A 21,536-nucleotide genomic window follows, 5' to 3' on the forward strand; every position below is an offset into this window, starting at 1 on the left:
TTCTGTTTACATGGAGAGTAAAATTTTATATAGTAAGCATCTCATGATGGGGCATTTCTTTTGAATTTTTACATCTTTAGATTAATCCCAAGATGCATAATTTGTGCTAGGCTGCAACTGGAGAAGAAGTTTCTGCAGAGGATTTAGGTGGTGCATTGGTGCATTGTAAGACATCTGGAGTCTCTGATCATTACGCCAATGGTAATTTTAATTTATCACTCTTCTGTATCAATCTTAATGCTGACCTCTGTATGTACATTGAATTTAATACATGTCATTCATGAAGTCAAATTTCTGTCTGTGCCTGTGCATGAGTATAGTTGTACGTGTTACGAAATTTAAGTTAATGGTTGGAGGATTACCAATATATTTTGAGCTTTTCACTATTTCCAGCAACAATTTTTTATGCGTATATATAGCAAAGTACATTTTTTGTCTTAAAGATTCCAATTCCATACAAAATGTCTAATTTGTAACCCTTTGTAAACCCAGGTATCCAATTGTGATTACAGTTTACTCTATAAAACAAGACTGGGATTCCTGCTTTTCTGGTTGTCAGTTGTAAGCTCAGAAGCTTAAGACTGATCAACTGTATCGAAAAAATGAATGAGATCAGAATTCCTGATTGCTTATGCCCAAAGCTTATTGGAGGATCCTAACTTTGAGGACTGAAAAATTGATTTATAGTTTTTTAGCTTCCCACTTCTTGCTTCCTACTTGCTGATTGTCAATTAGTGTAACTGTATGGGTTTAGAGCATGGTTCTTGCCATCTAAAAGGTTAATTTCACTCTAGCTTTCTTCTTTTTAACTGCTGTTTTTAGTTTTGAAATCTTTTCTGATTTTTTCTTTAACTGGAGCTTTGAAGTAGCCCATCTTTTGCATGTCTCTGATTTTCACATAGCTGATGAGAAAGGATGGCTTCTACAGTTATCTTTTCCTCCTCCATGTTAAAACATTCTACTAAAATTATTTTCAACCATTCGTTGTTTATTCTGTACAAAATATTCAAAAAGGACATACAAAACGTTATTACCGTCATCAAGTGATTTATCATTTATCTAATGAACTAAATTTGTTAAAATTATAGGAAGCACACAGAAAGCAAGGGAGTGGCAACTAACAATCTAGTTTAGGCATTTAATTTCTAAATCTCAATTGAAATTAGAGGTCAGTCCTCGAACATTTCTAAGGTAGACTGGCTACAGACATGTTAGTTTTGATTTATCTTTTGCAAAACAACACAAAATGGAATAGTGTGCAAGGATAAACTCTCTTCAAATTATGAGGGGAAGCTCTTTGAAATCTAAAGTAAATCTAAACACCAAGCTGAACTGACCTTATGCACCAAACTGTAGACAATATATACAGATATGAATAATTCAACACTATACAATATCTTTTTAGGAGCTTTGCATTAATGAAATGGTGTTACTTGTCTATGTTTTTGCCTTAGATACAAGCACTAGACTGATAGCTACCATGTCTTGCTAGTGAGATTTGATATATTTTATGGATGAAATGGCTAGTCTAAACACAACATCAATATCTTTCCACTAGCTAAAAACAAAGACTAGCATTTCAATGCATATGATAATTAGAAATAACAACACAGATGGCACTTGATTCTAAGAAGTAACAATTAAGTTGCATACAAAGCCACAATCTATGTAGACAGATTGCCTCAATATAAAGCTAGATGTTAGAATCCACTTTAACTTCAATATGTGGAGTTACAAACATAGATTTAATAGCTTTTAACAGAATAAGTGTAGCTTCAACTATCAGTCTAAGTTTATGTGCCCAAAGCATTTCTTTATAGGTTACAAAAAATAAAGATTTTAGGGTTTCAAATAATAATAATATATTATCTCCTCCTCTTCAAGGGTGTATGGTTAAAAGTTAAGCCTAGGAAGGATGTGTATTGACAGGTTCCTAAAAGGGAGTTGAAGTTGAATTTTGATGGCACACCCAAAGGAAATCCAAGTAGAGCTGGTGTGGGGTGTGTGCTGCGAGACAATAAATGTGATTTTGTTTTAGATGTTTCCATTTTCTTGGGGGAGCAAACAAATAATTATACAGAATGGATAGCGTTGCTTGCAGGCCTCAAGGCCACTTATGTGATAGGATATCATAAAATCGAAGTGGAAGGGGATTCATAGATAGTTGTCAATGTGATGCTGAAAGGGTTTTGTCCGAATTTGAAATTAACTGTGATATTAGAAGAAAAAAGTGGAGCTTGAAAATTTCCTTTTTTAATATCTCTTATTGCTATAGGAATCAAAATAAGGTGGCTGATTTCTTGGCCAATGAAGGTGTAGTGTAGAGCTTCAAGATATTTCATTAATAGAAAGTAAGGATATTAATGATTGAGTAAATTTAGCTGCCATAATTGAAAAGGATTGCTTGTTTAAGGCCTTATGGGAATTGATAGTCATAATGGGATGTATAGAAATTGGAAGGATTGAAGTGTAGTCATTTGTAGGAGAGAATTTAGCATGAGATTGGTACATAGGAGAATTTATGTGAAGTGCTTATTGATCATGATGGGAGGCGGTGTTGTCTATGGTGCTTTGGGTGGTTTGCCTCTAGAATGTGCAGCTGGAGTTTTGTGTATGGTCTAGGTGAGAGGTGTTGGCATTGCGTAGTAGGGAAGCTTTGTATATTTCCTTAATATAGTGAAGGGAGACCAGTCGAAGGATCTACTCGAGGAGAGCCTGGCCTTGAAACATTGATTTAAGAAGATCTTTCATTGTGATAAAGAGGCCAATATGTAGTTGGGTATTGCTCTCTTTAGGTATTGGGAGTTCTGGGACTTGTGCTATGATACTTGAGGAATTTAAGGAGAGGCTAGTTAAGCTGGTCAAGAATGTAGATATTAGGCTTCTATTTTAGATTTGTTGGTTAGGGTTAAAGAGGAAGATGGTGGTGCGGGAGGTGACTTGTTCTTAGGGGACCACATTTATATGTCAAGCAAGAGTAAGCATCAACTTTTGAGTATAGAGATAGAAGAGGCCACCTTCTACTTGTAAGAAGATGTCCATGAATTGGGGGTGGATTATAGAATATTAGAATTCTTTTGAATGACTTAGTCAGCAAAGCAATGTGTAGAAGATGTCCATGGATTGGGGGTGGATTATAAAATTGCATGACAACTTGCCAAATAGAAAACAGTCGTTCTTTTACCATATTGTCATCGCAGAGTGTCTGTTACCAATTTCCTTTGATGGTAAAAAGTTGATATGGTTGATGGGAAATTATAACTTAGACATTGGCTCAAGGTTAGTTGACCATTTTTTTTATCTAAAATTGAAATAATTACAATGTCATATGTAAGGAAAGTGGTAGAAGAATAACTTTTTTGAATTTTTTCAACCAAGGAGCAAGAATAATAACCAAAGCTGTTCGTTTAACCTTGTGTGGACTATCATTGTTTGGAAGGAACTTCTTGGTTGTCCATCAAGATCCTCGCCTTTCTTACAAGAAATAGAATGAAAGACAAAAAGGGATTGCAGCAGGATAGGATTACCATTCTTTCAAGTTGCTACAAAGCACAAGTTGAAAGGAAGGATAGGTATAAAACATTAAAAGTCTAAGTAGATCTAGTAAAGGCTTGCCAAAAAAATGAAAAACAATTAAAAGAAATGAACTTTATAGATCACATTTCCATAAAATTGCCAAGTTTTCTCATAAGTTTGAGTACAAGTCAAAATTTGGCTTGCTGAGTGCAAGTCTTCTGGCAATGAAAGGAAGTTATCAGTGCAAGTGCTCTCTGTATGTTTGGTGGGAAGGTCATAGGAATACACTCTCTTGTATAATTGTGTCATAGCCTTCTCTGAATCAAGTTTAAATCTCACACGTGTTATTCTCATGAGTATGACTATATATCCTGTTTGCACATTCTTTTAGCAGTAACTTGAATTTGGATCAATGGAGTGGCTGATTGATGTATTTTAAATTAAAAAATGTCATTTCCTACTGTTGAAATATTGTCATTAATGTCATTGTGGCAAGAATTGATAAGGTGAATGATTGATGATGGAGATGAGCAACAAGTTCATGAAGGATAAATCTTGAAGATATGAATTGATATTTGTCAAGGAAACTACTAATGCCATATATCTCTAAGGAGCCCAATGACAAAAGGTAATGAACAGCAACGAACCTCTACATAGCAGATCCTACAGGACAGACAGTCTAATTTGCTCATCAATGTCATAGAAAAACAGAGACCCACGATCAAAATACATATTAACTATGCCACTGTAATGGACACCCTAGAATGCCCAAAAACTAACCCCACTGCTGATAGGAATTTAGTCAAACAGTTTGCAGCTAACTCCTTATTCCTCCGTTTAATGTTTCAATGTTTTTTTTGTTTTTAAGTCTTTGCACAGGTATGAAACCACATAACATGAACTAAAAAGAATTTACAATAATAGGCAAGCTGGAAATTGAACTACTGCTGTTATAATATTATTTCCAGAATTAACAAAATCAAATACATAGCAGGTTATTTTCAACTCACTAAATACTCCAGCATTTTGACATAATGTTCCAACCAAAGTTTCTAATTCTGCTGCTACAGTAACATGAATAGTGCTGCATGAATAGTGCCAGGTGAATAGTGCCAGGTGAATAGTACCCACGTCAATAGTGCCGCGTGAATAGTACCCACGTGAATAGTGTCGCGTGAATAGTACCCGCGTGAATAGTGTCGCGGCCTGTAGCTGGAAATGCAACCAAATAATGCTGCTGCTTGTAGCTGGAAAAAACACCCAATCTGCCTGTAAATGAAGCTGATAGCAAAGGATTCCAAAGGCCAAACCCCAAGGGAATGACGTCTAGAATGTCACAAGAGAGGATAGACGTCCTCTAATGCCAAGAACGGATCTGCAACTCACACACCAAATTCTTCTCATATTCCACATGCCCAATGAAGCCACAAAAGCTCCCTTTTATTCTTTCTCCAAGGGGCGACCCAACTCACTCAAGCAATGTGGGATAAAACATGTTCAATATAAAACATATTAAAATATTCACTTATGTCTCCCTTGGTTGCCCCTTTGATTTACACATATCTCCATAAAATAAATATTAAAGTAACACTTTAATATTTTACAATTAAATTAAATGTTACTTTAATAAAACTTCAGGCATTAAAATATATTAGCAATCGGACTCCGAATAGCGTGAGTGATAGCTCGTCGGAAAGCTCTCGCCAAGGAGTATCAAATCCAATCACCAAAACTAGCCCCCGTTGTGTCCTGCTAACTTACTAAAAATAGTAAGTATGCCTGAAACTAAGTAAATCAACTTCGTTTTGGCCCAAACTGGAAATGACTAGGTCAAAACACTCCAGGATCCCTTTAAACCCTTCGTTAGCCCTCGGGACCATGTAGAGCTAGGCTAACGCACATATACTTGGTCAATCTGCTAGAGTGGAGACATTACAGTCCGCCCCCCTTGAAATTGCTTGTCCTCAAGCAATCTCAGTCCAGCCTGCTGTATCACCTGCTCATTCTCCCATGTAGCATCTTCCTCCGGCAGGTCTCTCCATCTGACCAAATACTCCTTCACTATCCTGTTTCTGAGTTTCCTCTCTCTGGTGTCCAGAATAGCCTCAGGTACTAACACGAGCTTCCCCTCCTCATCCAAAGGAGGTAAATCTGCAGAAGGTACTACACTCTGACCAATAGCTTTCTTAAGCCTAGACACATGAAATACATTGTGCACCCGATTGCCCTCTGGAAGCTCAAGCTCATAGGCGACTTCGCCCACTCTGCGAATCACCCTGTAGGGACCATAAAATCTAGGCTTCAACTTTTCAGCTCCGCTCTTCTTGAGTGATGACTGTCTATATGGTTGTAGCCTCAAGTAAACCATATCCCCTACCTCGAAACTGTGCTCTATTCGGTGCTGATCAGCGTACAATTTCTGTTGATTCTGGGCCTGCTGTATATTCTCCTTGAGCACTTTCAGGATGTCTTGACTATCCTGCAATAAGTTTTTGGCTTTGGGCACTCTGCTGTCCCCCAAAACTAAATCTATGAAGCTAGGTGCATCATAACCATAGAGTGCCATGAAAGGAGTCATCCTGATGGACATATGATAAGTGGTGTTATAACAATACTCTCCCATATGCAACCATCTGACCCAAGCTTTTTGTTGTGCAGTTACATAGTTCCTCAAATATCCCTCCACCCATTTATTCACAATCTCTGTTTGCCCATCTGTCTGCGGATGATAACTAGTGCTAGGTGTAAGATCTGTACCACACAACCTAAACAACTCCTGCCAAAAAAAACTCATAAACTTACTATCCCGATCACTGACAATGAATCTGGGCAACCCATGTAACCTGAATATCTCTCTAAAGAAAAGATCTGCCACCTGTGCTACTGTGTAAATGGACGGAATAGCAAAGAAGTGAGCGAACTTCGTCAAGCGGTCCACCACCACATAGATGCAATCCCTTCCCTGCACTCGTGGTAACCCAGTGATGAAGTCCATCGAAATACTTTCCCATTTCCTATCAGGAATGGGCAAGGGCTGTAATAAACCTGCAGGAAATGTGTGCTCTCCCTTATTCTGTTGACAAACCGCACACTCCCTGACATACCTCTGAACATCATCCTTGAGCCCTCTCCATGAGAACCGCTCTCGGATCTGCCTGTAGGTCTTGAAGATCCCCGGATGCCCAGCTGTGGGTGCATCATGAAATGCCTTTAGTATCACCTCTCTCAAATGTGATGACGGAATCAAATAAACCCTGTCCTGAACTCTGATCAATCCATCTATCACCTCATAGCGATCATCCTGTATAGTACCTGAAATCAATCCAGAAGCCCAAGCATCTCCGACATACTCTGCTATAATCTGATCTCTCCAATCTCCTGAAATCTCTGCCAGAGCACATAAGTGAGGTCTCCGAGATAAGGCATCAGCCACCACGTTTTTCTTACCTTTGACAAACTCTATGTCAAAGTCATAAGCCTGCAATTTAGTAACCCATTTCTGTTGCCGGTCATTAAGATCACGCTGGCTCATGAAATATTTTATGCTATTGTGATCAGTTTTGATCACAAACCGTCCACCTACTAAGTATGATCGGAATTTGGCCAATGCATGCATTATGGCCAACATCTCCCTTTCATAGATAGAATAGCTCCTCTCAACACCTCGGAGCTTCCTACTCTCGAATGCAATGGGATGTTTCTCCTGCATCAATACTGCCCCTATCCCATCACCTGAAGCATCACACTGAAGTTCAAATGGCTTCGTGAAATCTGGTAGAGCTAAAACCGGACAAGATGACATCACTTGTTTGAAGTGGTCAAAACATCGCTGCGCTGCTTCTGTCCATACGAAGGCTCCCTTTTTAGTGAGGTCTGTCAAAGGTGCTGCAATCTGTGAAAACCCCTTAACAAACCTCCTGTAAAACCCGCATAAACCAAAGAACCCCTTAAGTTGTGTGAGGTTCGTTGGAGTAGGCCAATCTACTATAGCTCTAATCTTTTCAGGGTCTACTCGAACTCCATCTGCACTAATAATATGCCCAAGGTATAGTAATTCTGTCATACCAAACTCACACTTAGACTCCTTGGCATATAAAGACTCTCTCTCTAGGATAGATAATACCTCCTCCAAATGCTGTGTATGTTCCTCCCAGGTCTTACTGAAGACCAAGATGTCATCAAAGAAGATCAAGACAAATCTCCTCAACTGCTCCCTGAATACCTGGTTCATACAACTCTGAAATGTAGCGGGTGCATTGGTTAGTCCAAATGGCATAACCATAAACTCAAAGTGGCCATAGTGACATCGGAAGGCTGTTTTCTCAATGTCCTCTGCTCTCATCCTGATCTGATGGTATCCGGATCGCAAATCAATTTTGGTGAAGAAGCATGCCCCATGCAACTCATCAATCCTAGGAATGGGATACCTATTTTTAATTGTTTTCTTATTCAGTGCCCTGTAATCGATGCACATGCGCATTGTCCCATCCTTCTTCTTTACCAAAACTACAGCTGAAGCAAAGGGGCTTTTGCTAGGCCTGATGTGCCCCATTTCCAACAACTCCTTAATTGCCTTCTCTATCTCATCTTTATGTTTCTTAGGATGACGATAGGGAGTGATCATCACTGGTTTGGCTCCCTCCTCGAGCTCAATAACATGCTCTGCACCCCTGTCAGGAGGAACCCCGTGAGGAATATCACTGAATACCTTGGCTTGCCTGTCAAGAATCTCCTGTATATCTGGTGGATGACTCTTCACCCGAGGCTCCGGTGAAGTTGGCATAACTAAGCACTCTGTTGCCCACTCTATGTCATTATGTCGAAAAAGTCTCTCCATTCTCTTCAAAGAGACTACCCTGCAACTCCCATCTGAAAGTCCCCTGAGAACAACAGTCCTACCCTCATGCTGAAACCTCATTTCCAACTTCGCTAGGTTGAAAGTGAACTCAACCAGCGATGCCATCCATGTCATACCGAGGATGACGTTGTAATCTCCCATGTCCACAACGTAGAAATCATCCTCCAACTCATAGCCATCTCCAAATCTAATGTAAAGATTTGAAACCTTCTGAGTACATAATAGCTTTTGGCCATTAGCCACCATGACCCTAAAACCATCATGCTCCTCTGTCTGTAAACCTCTCCTGGCTACCAACTGTGTATCTATAAAGTTATGTGTAGCCCCAGTGTCAATGAGAGATCACTTTCTGCCCCTGGATAGTACCCCTGACCTTAAATGTGATTGCCTTTTGGGCCCCTGTCAAGCGTGCCAACGATCTATCATCCTTAGGAATGCTGCTCTCCTCTATCATGTTACCCTCATCTGAATCGGAGTGCTGATCCTCCCCCTCTGACTCTGACTCCTCTGCTGAAAAATACTCCATTTGATTTGCCTTAGCCTTGAGAGGGCATTTATGAGATAAGTCCCAAGGCTCTCTACACTGGAAGCACAGTTTCTTCTTTCGAAGTTCATTCAAGGTTTCACTGTCTAGTCCTTTTGATCCTTCTTTGGGTTTGTTATACTCTTTCTGAAATGGTTTTTTGTCTTTGTCCTTGCGGTAGGAAGAATCTGTTGAATGGTATTTTCCTTTGTATACCGAAGGGGCTAAATCTCGTGCCTTTTTAGTTGCTTCTGCTAAGGTGAGTGGATCATGTCCCTTCACCCAACCACGTAATGGATTAGCAAGCCCATCACAAAATAACACCACCAATCTCCTAGGAGAGATATCAGTAACAAGTATGTTTACCTCACTGGGTAAACAGGAAGAATACAGAAACTGAACAGCAATGTACAATGCAAATATAAAAGAAGTACCAGAATAAGCTTTCCATTAATGTCAAAGGATGTTCATATTATATCCGTCGTTAACAATACATTACATCTGACACGGCTAACATTACCTCCCTCAACACCCGAAGGTGGTACAATATATGACTGCCGAAGGGGTGCGACCCGACCGTCGCGACTCCAACTACCTACCCGTCGGCTAACTAACTATTGATAATTAACATTACTAACTATACACTTTTTCCCGATAACATCATCCCCCCCAAAAAAAGAAGTCGTCTCCGACGACTAACAACAAAATGGAGACAATGTAATATAAATATACAACCAAGTGGAAGTCAAGGAGGGGGCTGAGGAAGCGTCCCTGAAGTCGAAGGGTGAGATGCAGGTGTTTGGGCCGCCAGGCGGGCGCGGAGCTCATAGACCTGCTGGGTGCGCGCTGCCACATCCCGCTCTGCAACCAACACCTTCTCTAAGGCAGTCTTCACCATAAGCGCAGCCTCCAGTAGCTCCCTCTCCTTGGTATCGGCGGACTCTGTCATGCGAACCAACTGGGCCTGAACACCATCTAACTCCTGCTAGACTAGACTCCGCGCACTCTGTTCCTCTGAAAGACGGGTGTCCACCGCAACCTTCTCTGCGCGGGCTGCCTCAAGCTGTGCGACCAACTCTGATCTCTCGGCTGCCCACGAGGCTTGTTGCCTGGCCATGTCCCGCTCCAACTCCACTCGAGCAGCCTCGCGAACCGCGGACTCATGCTGTGTCTGGCGTAAGGTATAGTAGGCCTCCCTATAAACCTGCTCAATCTCCCGGACGAGAGTCGTCACCCTACTCTCCACGACGGGCTGAGGCACACGCCAAGCCTCCAACATCGCCTCCGTCTGGGTAACTGGCCACCCTCGTGCCTCAAAACATGAGGTAAAAGCTGCGGGACAGCCCTCTCGCATAAACTGGAGGACCTGCTCTAATTCCTCCACAACCTGCTGTAGAGACCGTGTCTGGGCCGCGGCCACCACTCGCCGACCCCTCGTCACCATATCTGCCAGATAAACCTCAATGTCCTCTCCCTCTAGCCCCGATGTAGGTACAGGAAGCCCACGTGGTAACTCAAAAGTCTCCTCAACCACACCAACTGCATCCTGCTGGCCCAATGGTGTTTCTCCCGCCCCCTCAAGTGTAGCAGTCGCCTGCTCTGGGCCGGTAGGAACACCCTCTCCAAGGACCTGTCCCTCTGCTGGTGCCTGCGTCTCCACAGAGGAATCCTCCAGATCCACCACCTCAGTGGGAGGCTCTCGCCGAGGTGAGAGTACAGCGGCTCCTACGGGTGGCGTCACTGTCATCTGGAATCTCCGGGTCAGCCAACTCCCCATAGCCGCCACGGATGGAACTGCACTCAACACCTCTGACCCTCTCTCCCCCTCAGAAACATGTCCCGCGACGGGCTCCTCCAACAAGGAGGCCGCAACCGTCACCACTGCATCGGATCCTACGACATCCAGTCGCACCTGAGGCTCCGTCTCAACTATCTCCTCTGCCACGCCTCCCTGCGGTGGACCACACAACTCTGCCGTGTTGTCGGTACATGCCTCGGCTGGTATGGTGGAAGGTGCTGCGGCCGGCTGCATGGGCCTGAGTGTAACGGGCGTGCGGCTCTGTCCAAATGCCGGAATCGAAGTACTGCCCGCGGACGACCCCACAAGTGTGCCAAGTGGGAGTGTGGGTGGTGCAAACAACACTCGCTCTCCGGCGGGCTCCATCCTCCCCTCGTCTGTGGCCCGACTACTACTGTCGTCCTCATCCTCTGAATCCTCGGAATCCTCTGCACTGCTAGAAGTTTCTCGCCCACTATCTGGTTCTGCTGCGGTGGTCTCTAATACCCGTTTCCGCTTCGCGGAAGAGTGTCCAATATCCAGATGTCGCCAATGCATGATAGGAGGCTCACCCTCCGCCAAGGGTCCCTGTGGCCGTACCTCCAACTCAGCCTCTGGCACTGCTTCCCGCGTAGCCTCCAAGAACAGTCCAATGGCATAGTGGGGCATGTAAAAGGTGCGCTGCTCCATCATCAAGAAGGCGCACATCCGCTCGGATAACAAGGTAGCCCAATCATAGACGACTCCGTTCATCAACCCGTTCATCAATACTATCTGTGGTAGAGCGATGTCTGATGCCCTACCCGACCCTGTCAACCTGCTTTTGATGACGTCCATAATGCATCGCCAGTGACCCTCTGCGACAAAGGACCTGCGCATCCCACGACCCTTCGTGGCGTCTACGATGCTCGCCAACTCTGTGGGGGTCAAGTCTCCGGACACTCGCTTAATCCAATGTTCTTTTTCTTCCCGTGTCATCTTCTTCGGTTTCAAGTCCACTTTCTTGCCATGTATGCCTGGGATGCCAAATACTCTGGTGAAATCTGCAGGTTTGAAGGATATGGTGATATCCTTCCCCAAATACTCAAATGTGCTCGTCCGTGAGCGGCTATCAAAGGTATCAACCATATACCACAATGCTCCCTCGTACTCGCGAATGGCGAACACAGGCATCCGTATAGCCCATTCTACCCCTGCTCGGCGAAGACTTGTTTTCACCAAATTATCATCCGGCGTGTCTTGCCACCATTTCCGACATTCCACCCCATTCAATCCCTCAAAAGTGATATTCTGTGAAGTGGAGGTGTTCTTCCCTCGTACAGTGGGCTGCTGTGGTGTTTTTTTCTTCTGCTTGGCTTCCATCGTGCCGCCTGCTATTCAAACACCTGAAGGGAGAATACGTGCATCCGGCTTCCTATGGCTGCTATCCTGCAATTGTTTTTTCCAGTTTCTTTTTCCCGCAGACTCCATTAGCTTCCTGTAACTGATTCTTGATTTTAGCTGTAGTAAAAAAAAACGGCTAACTGCCTCCAGGCACCCAAGAGCGAAGACTGTGCGGTGCGTTTTTTTCACGCTGTTCGCCCAGAATCCCCCTTCTTCCTTCTACCGCACGGTAGCTTCTTTCTCTCCGTTTTATCTCCCTTCGGTAGGCGTGGCTGTGCGGTGTAGGCGCGGCTGTGCGGTGACTTTGTCTCGTGCGGAGCCTGTGCTTCGTGCGGTGTTTTTGTCTCGTGCGGAGCCTGTGCTTCGTGCGGTGTTTTATCCTAACCCTCGGTGGCTTCGTGCGGTGTTTTATCCTTTGCTTCGCACGGTGTTTTAGCTTCTTTCCCCTTCTCTCCGTTTTGTCTTCGGCAGCTTTATGCGTGTGTTGTGTTCTTTTTTTTCTTTGTGCGGCTTTTATAACCCCGGCTGCCACCGCACGGTGGCTTCCACCGTCGGTGGTGCCACCGCACGATGGTGTCCACCTACGGTGGTCCCACCGTCGGTGGTGCCACCGCACGGTGGTGTCCACCGTGGGTGGTGCCACCACGTGGCCACCGCACGGTGGTGCCACCACGTGGCCACCGCACGGTGGTGCCACTACGTGGCCACCGTGCGGTGGTCTTTTTCTCCCTTTTTCTACTTTTTTTCAATTTTTTTTTTTTTCCAATTTTTTTTTCCAATTTTTTTCAATTTTTTCCTTTATATATTTTTTCAATTTTTTTTTTTTTTTTTTTTTTTTTTTCCCTTTCTTTTATTTTCATTTATTGGCTGACTGCGACTGTGCGTCTCCTGTCGGGCTGCTCCTGCGCGCTTCCACCCTCTGGTGATACACTTTCAGTTTCGACCCATTGACGCCCTCTGGGATTACCTGTCCGTCGAGGGTCGAGAGTTTGACGGATCCATTGGCGGCGACCTCTTGGATCCTGTAAGGGCCTAGCCACTTCACTTTGAACTTGCCGGGCTTAATCTCGTTCCTTCCGTTATACTTTAGGACTAATTGGCCCGGCGTGAACCTCGCCCGCCGAATGTGTTGGTCATGCCAGTATTTCCTGCGTTGTTGGGCCACGTCTGTCACCCATTGTGCCATCGTTCGTCTTTCATCCAACTTATTTAAGGCGTATAGTCTCTCTCGAAGGCTTTCCATGTCGCCTAGTTTGTTGTCAATGGCGATTCTGAGACTTGGCACCATGAATTCGATCGGCACTACAGCTTCCTGGCCGTACATCAATTGGAAAGGTGTCTGCCCGGTGGTTACTTTGTAAGTTGTGCGGTACGCCCAAAGTACCGAAGGCAGACGCTCTTCCCAGTCTTCCTTTTCCACCCCACAGGACTTATAAATTACCGACACGATGATTTTGTTGGTTGCCTCAGCCTGACCGTTTGCCCTGGGATAGTACGGGCTCAATAGAGAATGAAAAATTTTGAACTCGGTTGTCAGTAGTCGAACAATATGATTTACAAAGTGCCCCCCTCTATCACTTGTCAGTTGAATCGGTATTCCGTACCGGGTGATAATCTGTTCATAAATGAATTTCGCCGTGCTGACGGCGGAGTTGTCTGCCAACGCCGTGGCTTCGACCCATTTGGTCAAATATTCTGTCGCCACGACAATGTATCTACATCGTCGGGCGCGACTCGGTTTTAATGGACCAACGAAGTCTAAACCCCATCTTTCGAACAATTCTTGAGCATGCGCCAGGTTAAGTGGCATGAAATCTCTTTTTAATGGTCGCCCAGCACGCTGACATGTATCACAACTTGTCACCCATTCTCTGGCGTCATTATGCAGTGTCGGCCACCACAAGCCAGCTAGTAGGACCTTCCTTGCTGTCGTATCCGGTCCCATGTGCCCTCCAGCAGCCCCTTCATGGGCTTCTCTCAATACTCCTGAGATTTCCTCTTCCAAGACACATCGTCGTAGGATCTGATCAGGTCCCATTTTGTAGAGAAGACCATTTATAAGTTGGAATGTTCGGCTTCTTAATACAAGTTTCCGTCTTTCACCTGGTGGCATTTCCTTCGGAAATTTTGATGTTGACAGATATTCACCCACACTGGTGTACCAATGAGGAAGGATGGCAATGCGGAAAAGATGGGTGTCCGGAAAATCCTCGCTAATGCCTTCGGCCGGCTCTCCCGACTTGATCCGTGATAGCTGGTCGGCTATGACGTGGCTCTTGCCAGGTCTGACAATGATGTTGAACATAAATTCTTGTAACAGCAACAGCCATCGACTAATCCGCCCCTGGATGATTGGCTTGTTCACCAAATACATCAACGCCTGGTGATCCACATAAAATGTGAATGGTGTCGCTAGTAAATAATGTCTGAATTTTTGGACGGAGTATACCATGCCGAGGGCTTCTCTCTCCGTCGTGCTGTAGTTCCTCTCCGCGTTTGACAAGAGTCGACTTGCAAAATATATTGGGTGGTCCAGCCCGTGGCTGCCGACCTGTGCTAGGGTGGCCCCTATGGCGAAGTTGGATGCGTCAACATGTACATGGAACTCTTTGTCCCAATCTGGGTATGTCAAGATTGGCGCACCCACCAATCGTGATTTTAACTCTTGAAAAGCCTCTTCTTGGGCCGTCCCCCAGACGTACGGCTCCCCCCTTCGTGTCAGCTTATCAAGTGGGTATGATACTTGGGCAAAGTTCTTAATAAACCGCCTATAATACCCGATGTGTCCAAGAAATGACTTGACGCCGGTGACATCGTCGGGCGCCTCCATCTCCACAATGACTCGTATTTTGTCAGGGTCCGTCTTCAGTCCAGCCTTGCAGACGATGTGCCCTAGTAACTTGCCCTGAGGCACCACGAATCTGCATTTCTTGGGATTTAGGGCGAGGCGGGCTCGTCGGCATCTCTCCATGCATTCGCCAAGTGCGGCCAGATGTGCCTCCTCCGTGCTGTAAATGGACCAATCATCCAAGAATGCTTTGAAGTTTCCCACGGACATTTTATCGAAGATATGGAGGATTATCCGTTGAAAGGTAGCTGGCGCGTTGCACAACTCGAATGGCATCCGGTTGTATGCATAGACGCCATCTTCTACGATAAAGGTGGTCTTCAATTTGTCCTCCTCTGCAATGGAAATTTGATTATATCCGGAGAATCCATCCATAAATGAATAAATTTCGTGACCCGTGACTTCCTCGAGGATGGTGTCTGTGAATGGTATGGGAAATGGATCTTTAATTGTGACAGCATTCAAACACCTGAAGTCTACACAGATTCTTATCTGATTGGCCTCCTTTTTCAAGGATATCACAATGGGTGATACCCATTCACTCGTCTGGACCTTGAAGATAATCCCTGCTTCAAGCATGCGGTCAATTTCATTATTTACCCTGGCCGCATAATTTTTGTTCATCCTGTATGGCCTCTTCCGTACGGGCACGGCTCTGGGAACCAGAGGAATCCGATGTACACAAAGTTCTTGTGGTACCCCCTTGAGATCCTTATATGTCCAAGCGAACACATCTTTGTATTCTGTGAAGATTTTGAACGCCGCCGTCTTTAAGACGGGATTCCAGTCGTCGCCGACTAGAATATTTTTCTGTTCTGAAGTTTCTCCAAGGTTTGTAACTTGAAGTGCGGATTCTTCATACCTTATGGGCTTACTTTTGTCAAACTTGTGCGCTGGTGCGTCATCCACAGGGACATCCCCTTCCTTGTATTGTCCGTACTCTGGCGGAAACTCGTTCATGTCAGGTCCTTCAATCCCCAACATATTGCACCCATACAATAATTCATAGTCTTCCATTTGCCAATGGAAGAGCCCTCTCAAAGAATCCGTCTCATCCTCAGAACAGGCTTGAATTCCTAAGATGCCTTCATCATTTGGTTCCCTGCCCTCCTTCCCTTCGTCGGTATCGTCTCTGTCGGACTCTGACTCTGACGCCAACTCTTCACTGACCTGTTGAGTTCTGAGGTCAATGGTATACCTTCGGCCAGCCTTTTCCATGGACAAGGTGTTTTTCTTCCAATTGTGATTTGCTTTGGCCGCCACCAACCACCCTCTGCCGAGGATGGCGTCGTACCCCTTCTTCTTCAATGGGATGACCACAAAATTCAGGACGAATGGCTGTGTTCCGATCGTCACCTGTTGCGCCATGAGTGTGCCTAGCGGCTTGATGCCGTGTTGGTCTGCTCCCAATAAAGTAAAGGTGGACGGCCAGAGAGTAGGTTTACCCAATTTCTTCCATGTTTCCTCTGGCAAGACATTTACTCCCGACCCGTCGTCGACAATTGTGTCGGTCAGGATGGTGCCCAATATACCCATTTCCACCACTGTTGGGTGTCTACCATTGTTGATCGTCAGGGTTAATGGGTCTGCTGCTGTCTCGCCAAGGTTGTCCTTGCCATGTATTGGTTGGCCTACTGGGGTTACTATTGCGGATTGCAACAACGTCGCTCGCAAGTGCGGCATACTTTCCAGGAGGTCCTTCATTTTGACAGGTATCTCGACCTGTAACAGTTGGTTTATAATGTTTGTTTCTCCTTCAGAGCGAGAAGTACCCGCCAGTTTTTGTGCACCCTTGCTCCTCAACATCTCCTTCTCCAATTCCGCTCGTGCCTCCAGTGCCTTTTGTTTTTCCGTACGGGGGTCTGGATAAGTGGCTGCTTTCGTCTTGGACCTTGTTATGGCGAGTGCATCCTCCGTTTCTACATTCAATAGGTTCACGCCAGATTTGGGACAATTGCCATCATCATGGTCCCCGGGACCGCACCACTTGCAAAGTTTTTGTGGTGCTTCCTCCACCGTACAGTCTCTAGCGAAATGCCCCCAGTGATTGCAAGCTCGGCATTGTATCATCGGCCGCCCTTTAGCGTCGTATTGGATTCGGCTTCTATTATTCGTATTGTTATTATTGCCTCTTCCTCGCCTGTTGTTTTGGTAGCCGCCAGACGAGGCGTTGTTGCTCGCAGGCTGGGACGTGCCAGCTGACGCAGATGGTTCTGCAAAGAGGACCTGTTGGCTACGAGTCCTCATATTGTACGGACACTCCTTGGTAAGGTGTCCGGCAATCTGACAAATATCACAAAATGCTTTTTTCGGACAAGACCCCTTGGTGTGTCCGTCGGTACGGCAGTCCGTGCACCATAACTCCCCTTCGTCGCCCTTGCTTGTGCTTCCTTTTGTTGCCTTTATCTCTCTCATCATTCGCTCCATATCTTTTTGGAGAGCCCGTACCTTCCGATTAGAGTCGTCATCACTACTATCACTTTTGTCCGAAGAGGAATCATCGTCCGTCGAGGATTTATTTTTCTTCTTCTTGGACGTCTTCTGTTCACTTTCTAAATCCATTGCCCTGTTATAGGCGTCCGAATATGAAGAAGGGGGTACTATCTTCATTTTTCGTCTAAGGGATTTCTTTAGGCCTTCCACGAACCACCGTTTTTTCAATCCGTCTGCCGGCTGGTTCTCCATCTTTCCTAGCAGCTCTTTGAGCCGCCGGCTGTAGGTTTGGACAGTCTCGTCCTTCCTCTGTTTCGTGCTGTAGATTTCGGCTACGGTCTCATTATCGTCTCTTAGGAGACGAAACTCTGCTTGAAATTCCTTCTTTAGGTCTGCCCATGTGCCAATTTTGGCCTTGTCCGTATCCGAAAACCAGTCGATGGCTACGCCCCTCAGTGTTGCGGGAAACTGTGTTAACCCAATCGTCCTCGTCGGTAACACCATTCGCTCCCCAAATTGTTTCACACGTGCGACAGTGGCGGACAGGGTCTTCTTTCCCATCCCCATGGAACTTTGGAAGTTTTTGTTTTTGTGCCATACCTTGCCTTTTTACTACTGGTGGTGGCTGTTGTCCTACTCCTGATGGGTCAGATCCTATAAGGGGTGCTTGACCGCCGTGCCCCGGTGTCCCTCCGACACTCCTGGCAGCCCCGGTGTCTTCTCCCTCTACTGCCTCCTCCCCACTCCTTGGAGTTTTGCTAGCCTCTGGTGTGTGTGGCAAGTCCCTCAACTCCCTCAACTGAGTTTGGGTACACTCTATCCTGCGGCGGGTTTCCGCAAGTAACTCCTCCCGACTCCGTGGGTGGCCTCTGGCCTCACCGTCCCCTTCGGAGCGTTCCTCCTCTCTTCGCTTATACCTCTGTCGCCTTTCCGCTTGCTGTTCAAGGATCAAGGCACGTTGGGCTACTGCACGTTCATCTATATATTGTTGCTTATTTTTGTCTTTATTCAGTGTATTGGGCATTAATTCCCAGACCGCTTTAATGACATAAAAAGTAGAACACTTTTATTCATTCATAATGTGGAAGACAAGTTTATGCCAACAATATGACATAATTATTACAGTAAGTGTTCTTTATTCCGTCCCGTATGGGTCACGGTTCAAATGCCCCTGGCGCCATCTCGTTCTGCTTCCCGTTCCTCGTACTGTTGCAAAATTTCTTGGCGTTGGTCCTCCCGGGCAATCTCCTCCAGGCGAGCTTGTTGTGCCAACGATGCTTGTGCTAGCAGTCGAGGGAGATGGTTCATCAACCGATTTACCTCCGGACTCACTTCCAACGCTGTCCACACGGCACTTGGTGGGACTCCTGCCTCCGCCGCCTCTCGTCGCACGTGGGTCTGAATGGCTACTTGGAGTAGAATCGAAAATTCTCTCGTCGCAGTGTCTTCTCCTATATAGAGTTCTGTTTGGGCATCGTCGACCTCGGGATTCACCTCACCAACGGGTAGGCCCATTGTGTCTGTGCGCCATCCGTGTCTTCCGGTCCTGAGTTCGTGTCGGCAACGGCGCCAAATGTTTACCTCACTGGGTAAACAGGAAGAATACAGAAACTGAACAGCAATGTACGATGCAAATATAAAAGAAGTACCAGAATAAGCTTTCCATTAATGTCAAAGGATGTTCATATTATATCCGTCGTTAACAATACATTACATCTGACACGGCTAACATTACCTCCCTCAACACCCGAAGGTGGTACAATATATGACTGCCGAAGGGGTGCGACCCAACCGTCGCGACTCCAACTACCTACCCGTCGGCTAACTAACTATTGATAATTAACATTACTAACTATACACTTTTTCCCGATAACAAAGTACAGACAAACGTTGAAACTCGGCGATGTAAGCATCCACTGTTCCTGACTGTTTTAACTGTGCTAGCTCCTTGAAATGTAACTCGGGATCCCTCGTGTCAAATCTCTCAATCAATCTTTCTGTGAATTCCTCATAGGATGTAATCTGATTATGCCCCAGAGTCACCATGCCATGATGCCACCATTCATGCGCAACGCCGTCCAAATGCATAGCCGCATACTTGATAGCCTCATCCTCAGGCATAGGATTTAGCTGCAAGTATGTATCTACCTTCTGCACCCAAGCTCGTGCAGTCATCTTCCCTGAAGCATCATAATAAGGCAAGGAAAGTTTTCCAACTTTCTTCCTCAGCTCAAAATTCTGATTCCTCCCTCCTGCTCTAGGCATATGTCTCATCCTCAAGTCCATATAATCTCTGAGGGAAATATCTGCCTGAAACTCGGGTCCACTGGCCTCCCAGTCCCTCCTGAACTGACCCTGTAACTCAGTAATCTGCGGTTCGTTCACTGGTTGAACCGGATCCCTAGGTGGAAAGGTGGGTAGAAGAGGTCTCGAGCTCACTGTTCGAGCTGGGTGTGCAATGTGTCTAAAGTTATCCGCCTCAATTCCATTGTTGCCATGTCCATTATTACCATTAATGTTATTCTCAGGGCCATTGTTGTTGCCTCGGCCTCCATTATTATCATTGCCCCTATTGTTATCGTTTCCCCCATTGTTATTGTTTCCATTGTTGGCCTCACCTGGATTAATATTAACGCCCATCTGTCTAGCCATAAGCTGCAACATCATGTCCATTCGCCTATTCTGCTCCTGCTGCATACGCTGCCCTTGCTCTAACGTACCCAGCAACTGTCTGAACATTACCTCCCCCTGATCTGGAACGATATTCCTCTCATCTCGGTCACCCATACTGCTGTCCTGATCGAAGAATATTTCCTCTATGTCTGTATGACTGGATTCTATGTCCACCTGCACGGATGAACTAGACTGCTCACTCTGACTATCCGGATTTCTATTTTGTTTGGCCCTGGTATTGCGAAAATTATAATGCCCCTGTCGCATGCTCAATCATACATTCTGGACCTGTTTTATTTCTGCAATATGTTTTGGTGAAAGTTTCCCACAAGATGGCAGAATCTTCTGCTCTGATACCACTGTAATGGACACCCTAGAATGCCCAAAAACTAACCCCACTGCTGATAGGAATTTAGTCAAACAGTTTGCAGCTAACTCCTTATTCCTCCGTTTAATGTTTCAATGTTTTTTTTGTTTTTAAGTCTTTGCACAGGTATGAAACCACATAACATGAACTAAAAAGAATTTACAATAATAGGCAAGCTGGAAATTGAACTACTGCTGTTATAATATTATTTCCAGAATTAACAAAATCAAATACATAGCAGGTTATTTTCAACTCACTAAATACTCCAGCATTTTGACATAATGTTCCAACCAAAGTTTCTAATTCTGCTGCTACAGTAACATGAATAGTGCTGCATGAATAGTGCCAGGTGAATAGTGCCGCGTGAATAGTGCCAGGTGAATAGTACCCGCGTGAATAGTGTCGCGTGAATAGTACCCACGTGAATAGTGTCGCGGCCTGTAGCTGGAAATGCAACCAAATAATGCTGCTGCTTGTAGCTGGAAAAAACACCCAATCTGCCTGTAAATGAAGCTGATAGCAAAGGATTCCAAAGGCCAAACCCCAAGGGAATGACGTCTAGAATGTCACAAGAGAGGATAGATGTCCTCTAATGCCAAGAACGGATCTGCAACTCACACACCAAATTCTTCTCATATTCCACATGCCCAATGAAGCCACAAAAGCTCCCTTTTATTCTTTCTCCAAGGGGCGACCCAACTCACTCAAGCAATGTGGGATAAAACATGTTCAATATAAAACATATTAAAATATTCACTTATGTCTCCCTTGGTTGCCCCTTTGGTTTACACATATCTCCATAAAATAAATATTAAAGTAACACTTTAATATTTTACAATTAAATTAAATGTTACTTTAATAAAACTTCAGGCATTAAAATATATTAGCAATCGGACTCCGAATAGCGTGAGTGATAGCTCGTCGGAAAGCTCTCGCCAAGGAGTATCAAATCCAATCACCAAAACTAGTCCCCGTTGTGTCCTGCTGACTTACTAAAAATAGTAAGTATGCCTGAAACTAAGTAAATCAACTTCGTTTTGGCCCAAACTGGAAATGACTAGGTCAAAACACTCCAGGATCCCTTTAAACCCTTCGTTAGCCCTCGGGACCATGTAGAGCTAGGCTAACGCACATATACTTGGTCAATCTGCTAGAGTG

At 45.0% G+C, this 21,536-nt stretch overlaps 1 protein-coding gene across 1 annotated transcript in view; it reads left to right on the forward strand.

The window, feature by feature from the left end:
• LOC131039419 (methylcrotonoyl-CoA carboxylase beta chain, mitochondrial) overlaps nt 1–21,536 on the forward strand; it is a 147,942-nt gene that overhangs the window by 14,748 nt on the left and 111,658 nt on the right. Inside the window, exon 4 of the mRNA XM_057972178.2 lies at nt 111–201. Coding sequence (XP_057828161.1) covers nt 111–201 — 91 coding nt within the window. The remainder of the gene's footprint in view (nt 1–110; nt 202–21,536) is intronic.

This window comes from Cryptomeria japonica, chromosome 10 (genome assembly GCF_030272615.1).
Source record: "Cryptomeria japonica chromosome 10, Sugi_1.0, whole genome shotgun sequence".
Lineage (NCBI taxonomy): Eukaryota > Viridiplantae > Streptophyta > Pinopsida > Cupressales > Cupressaceae > Cryptomeria > Cryptomeria japonica.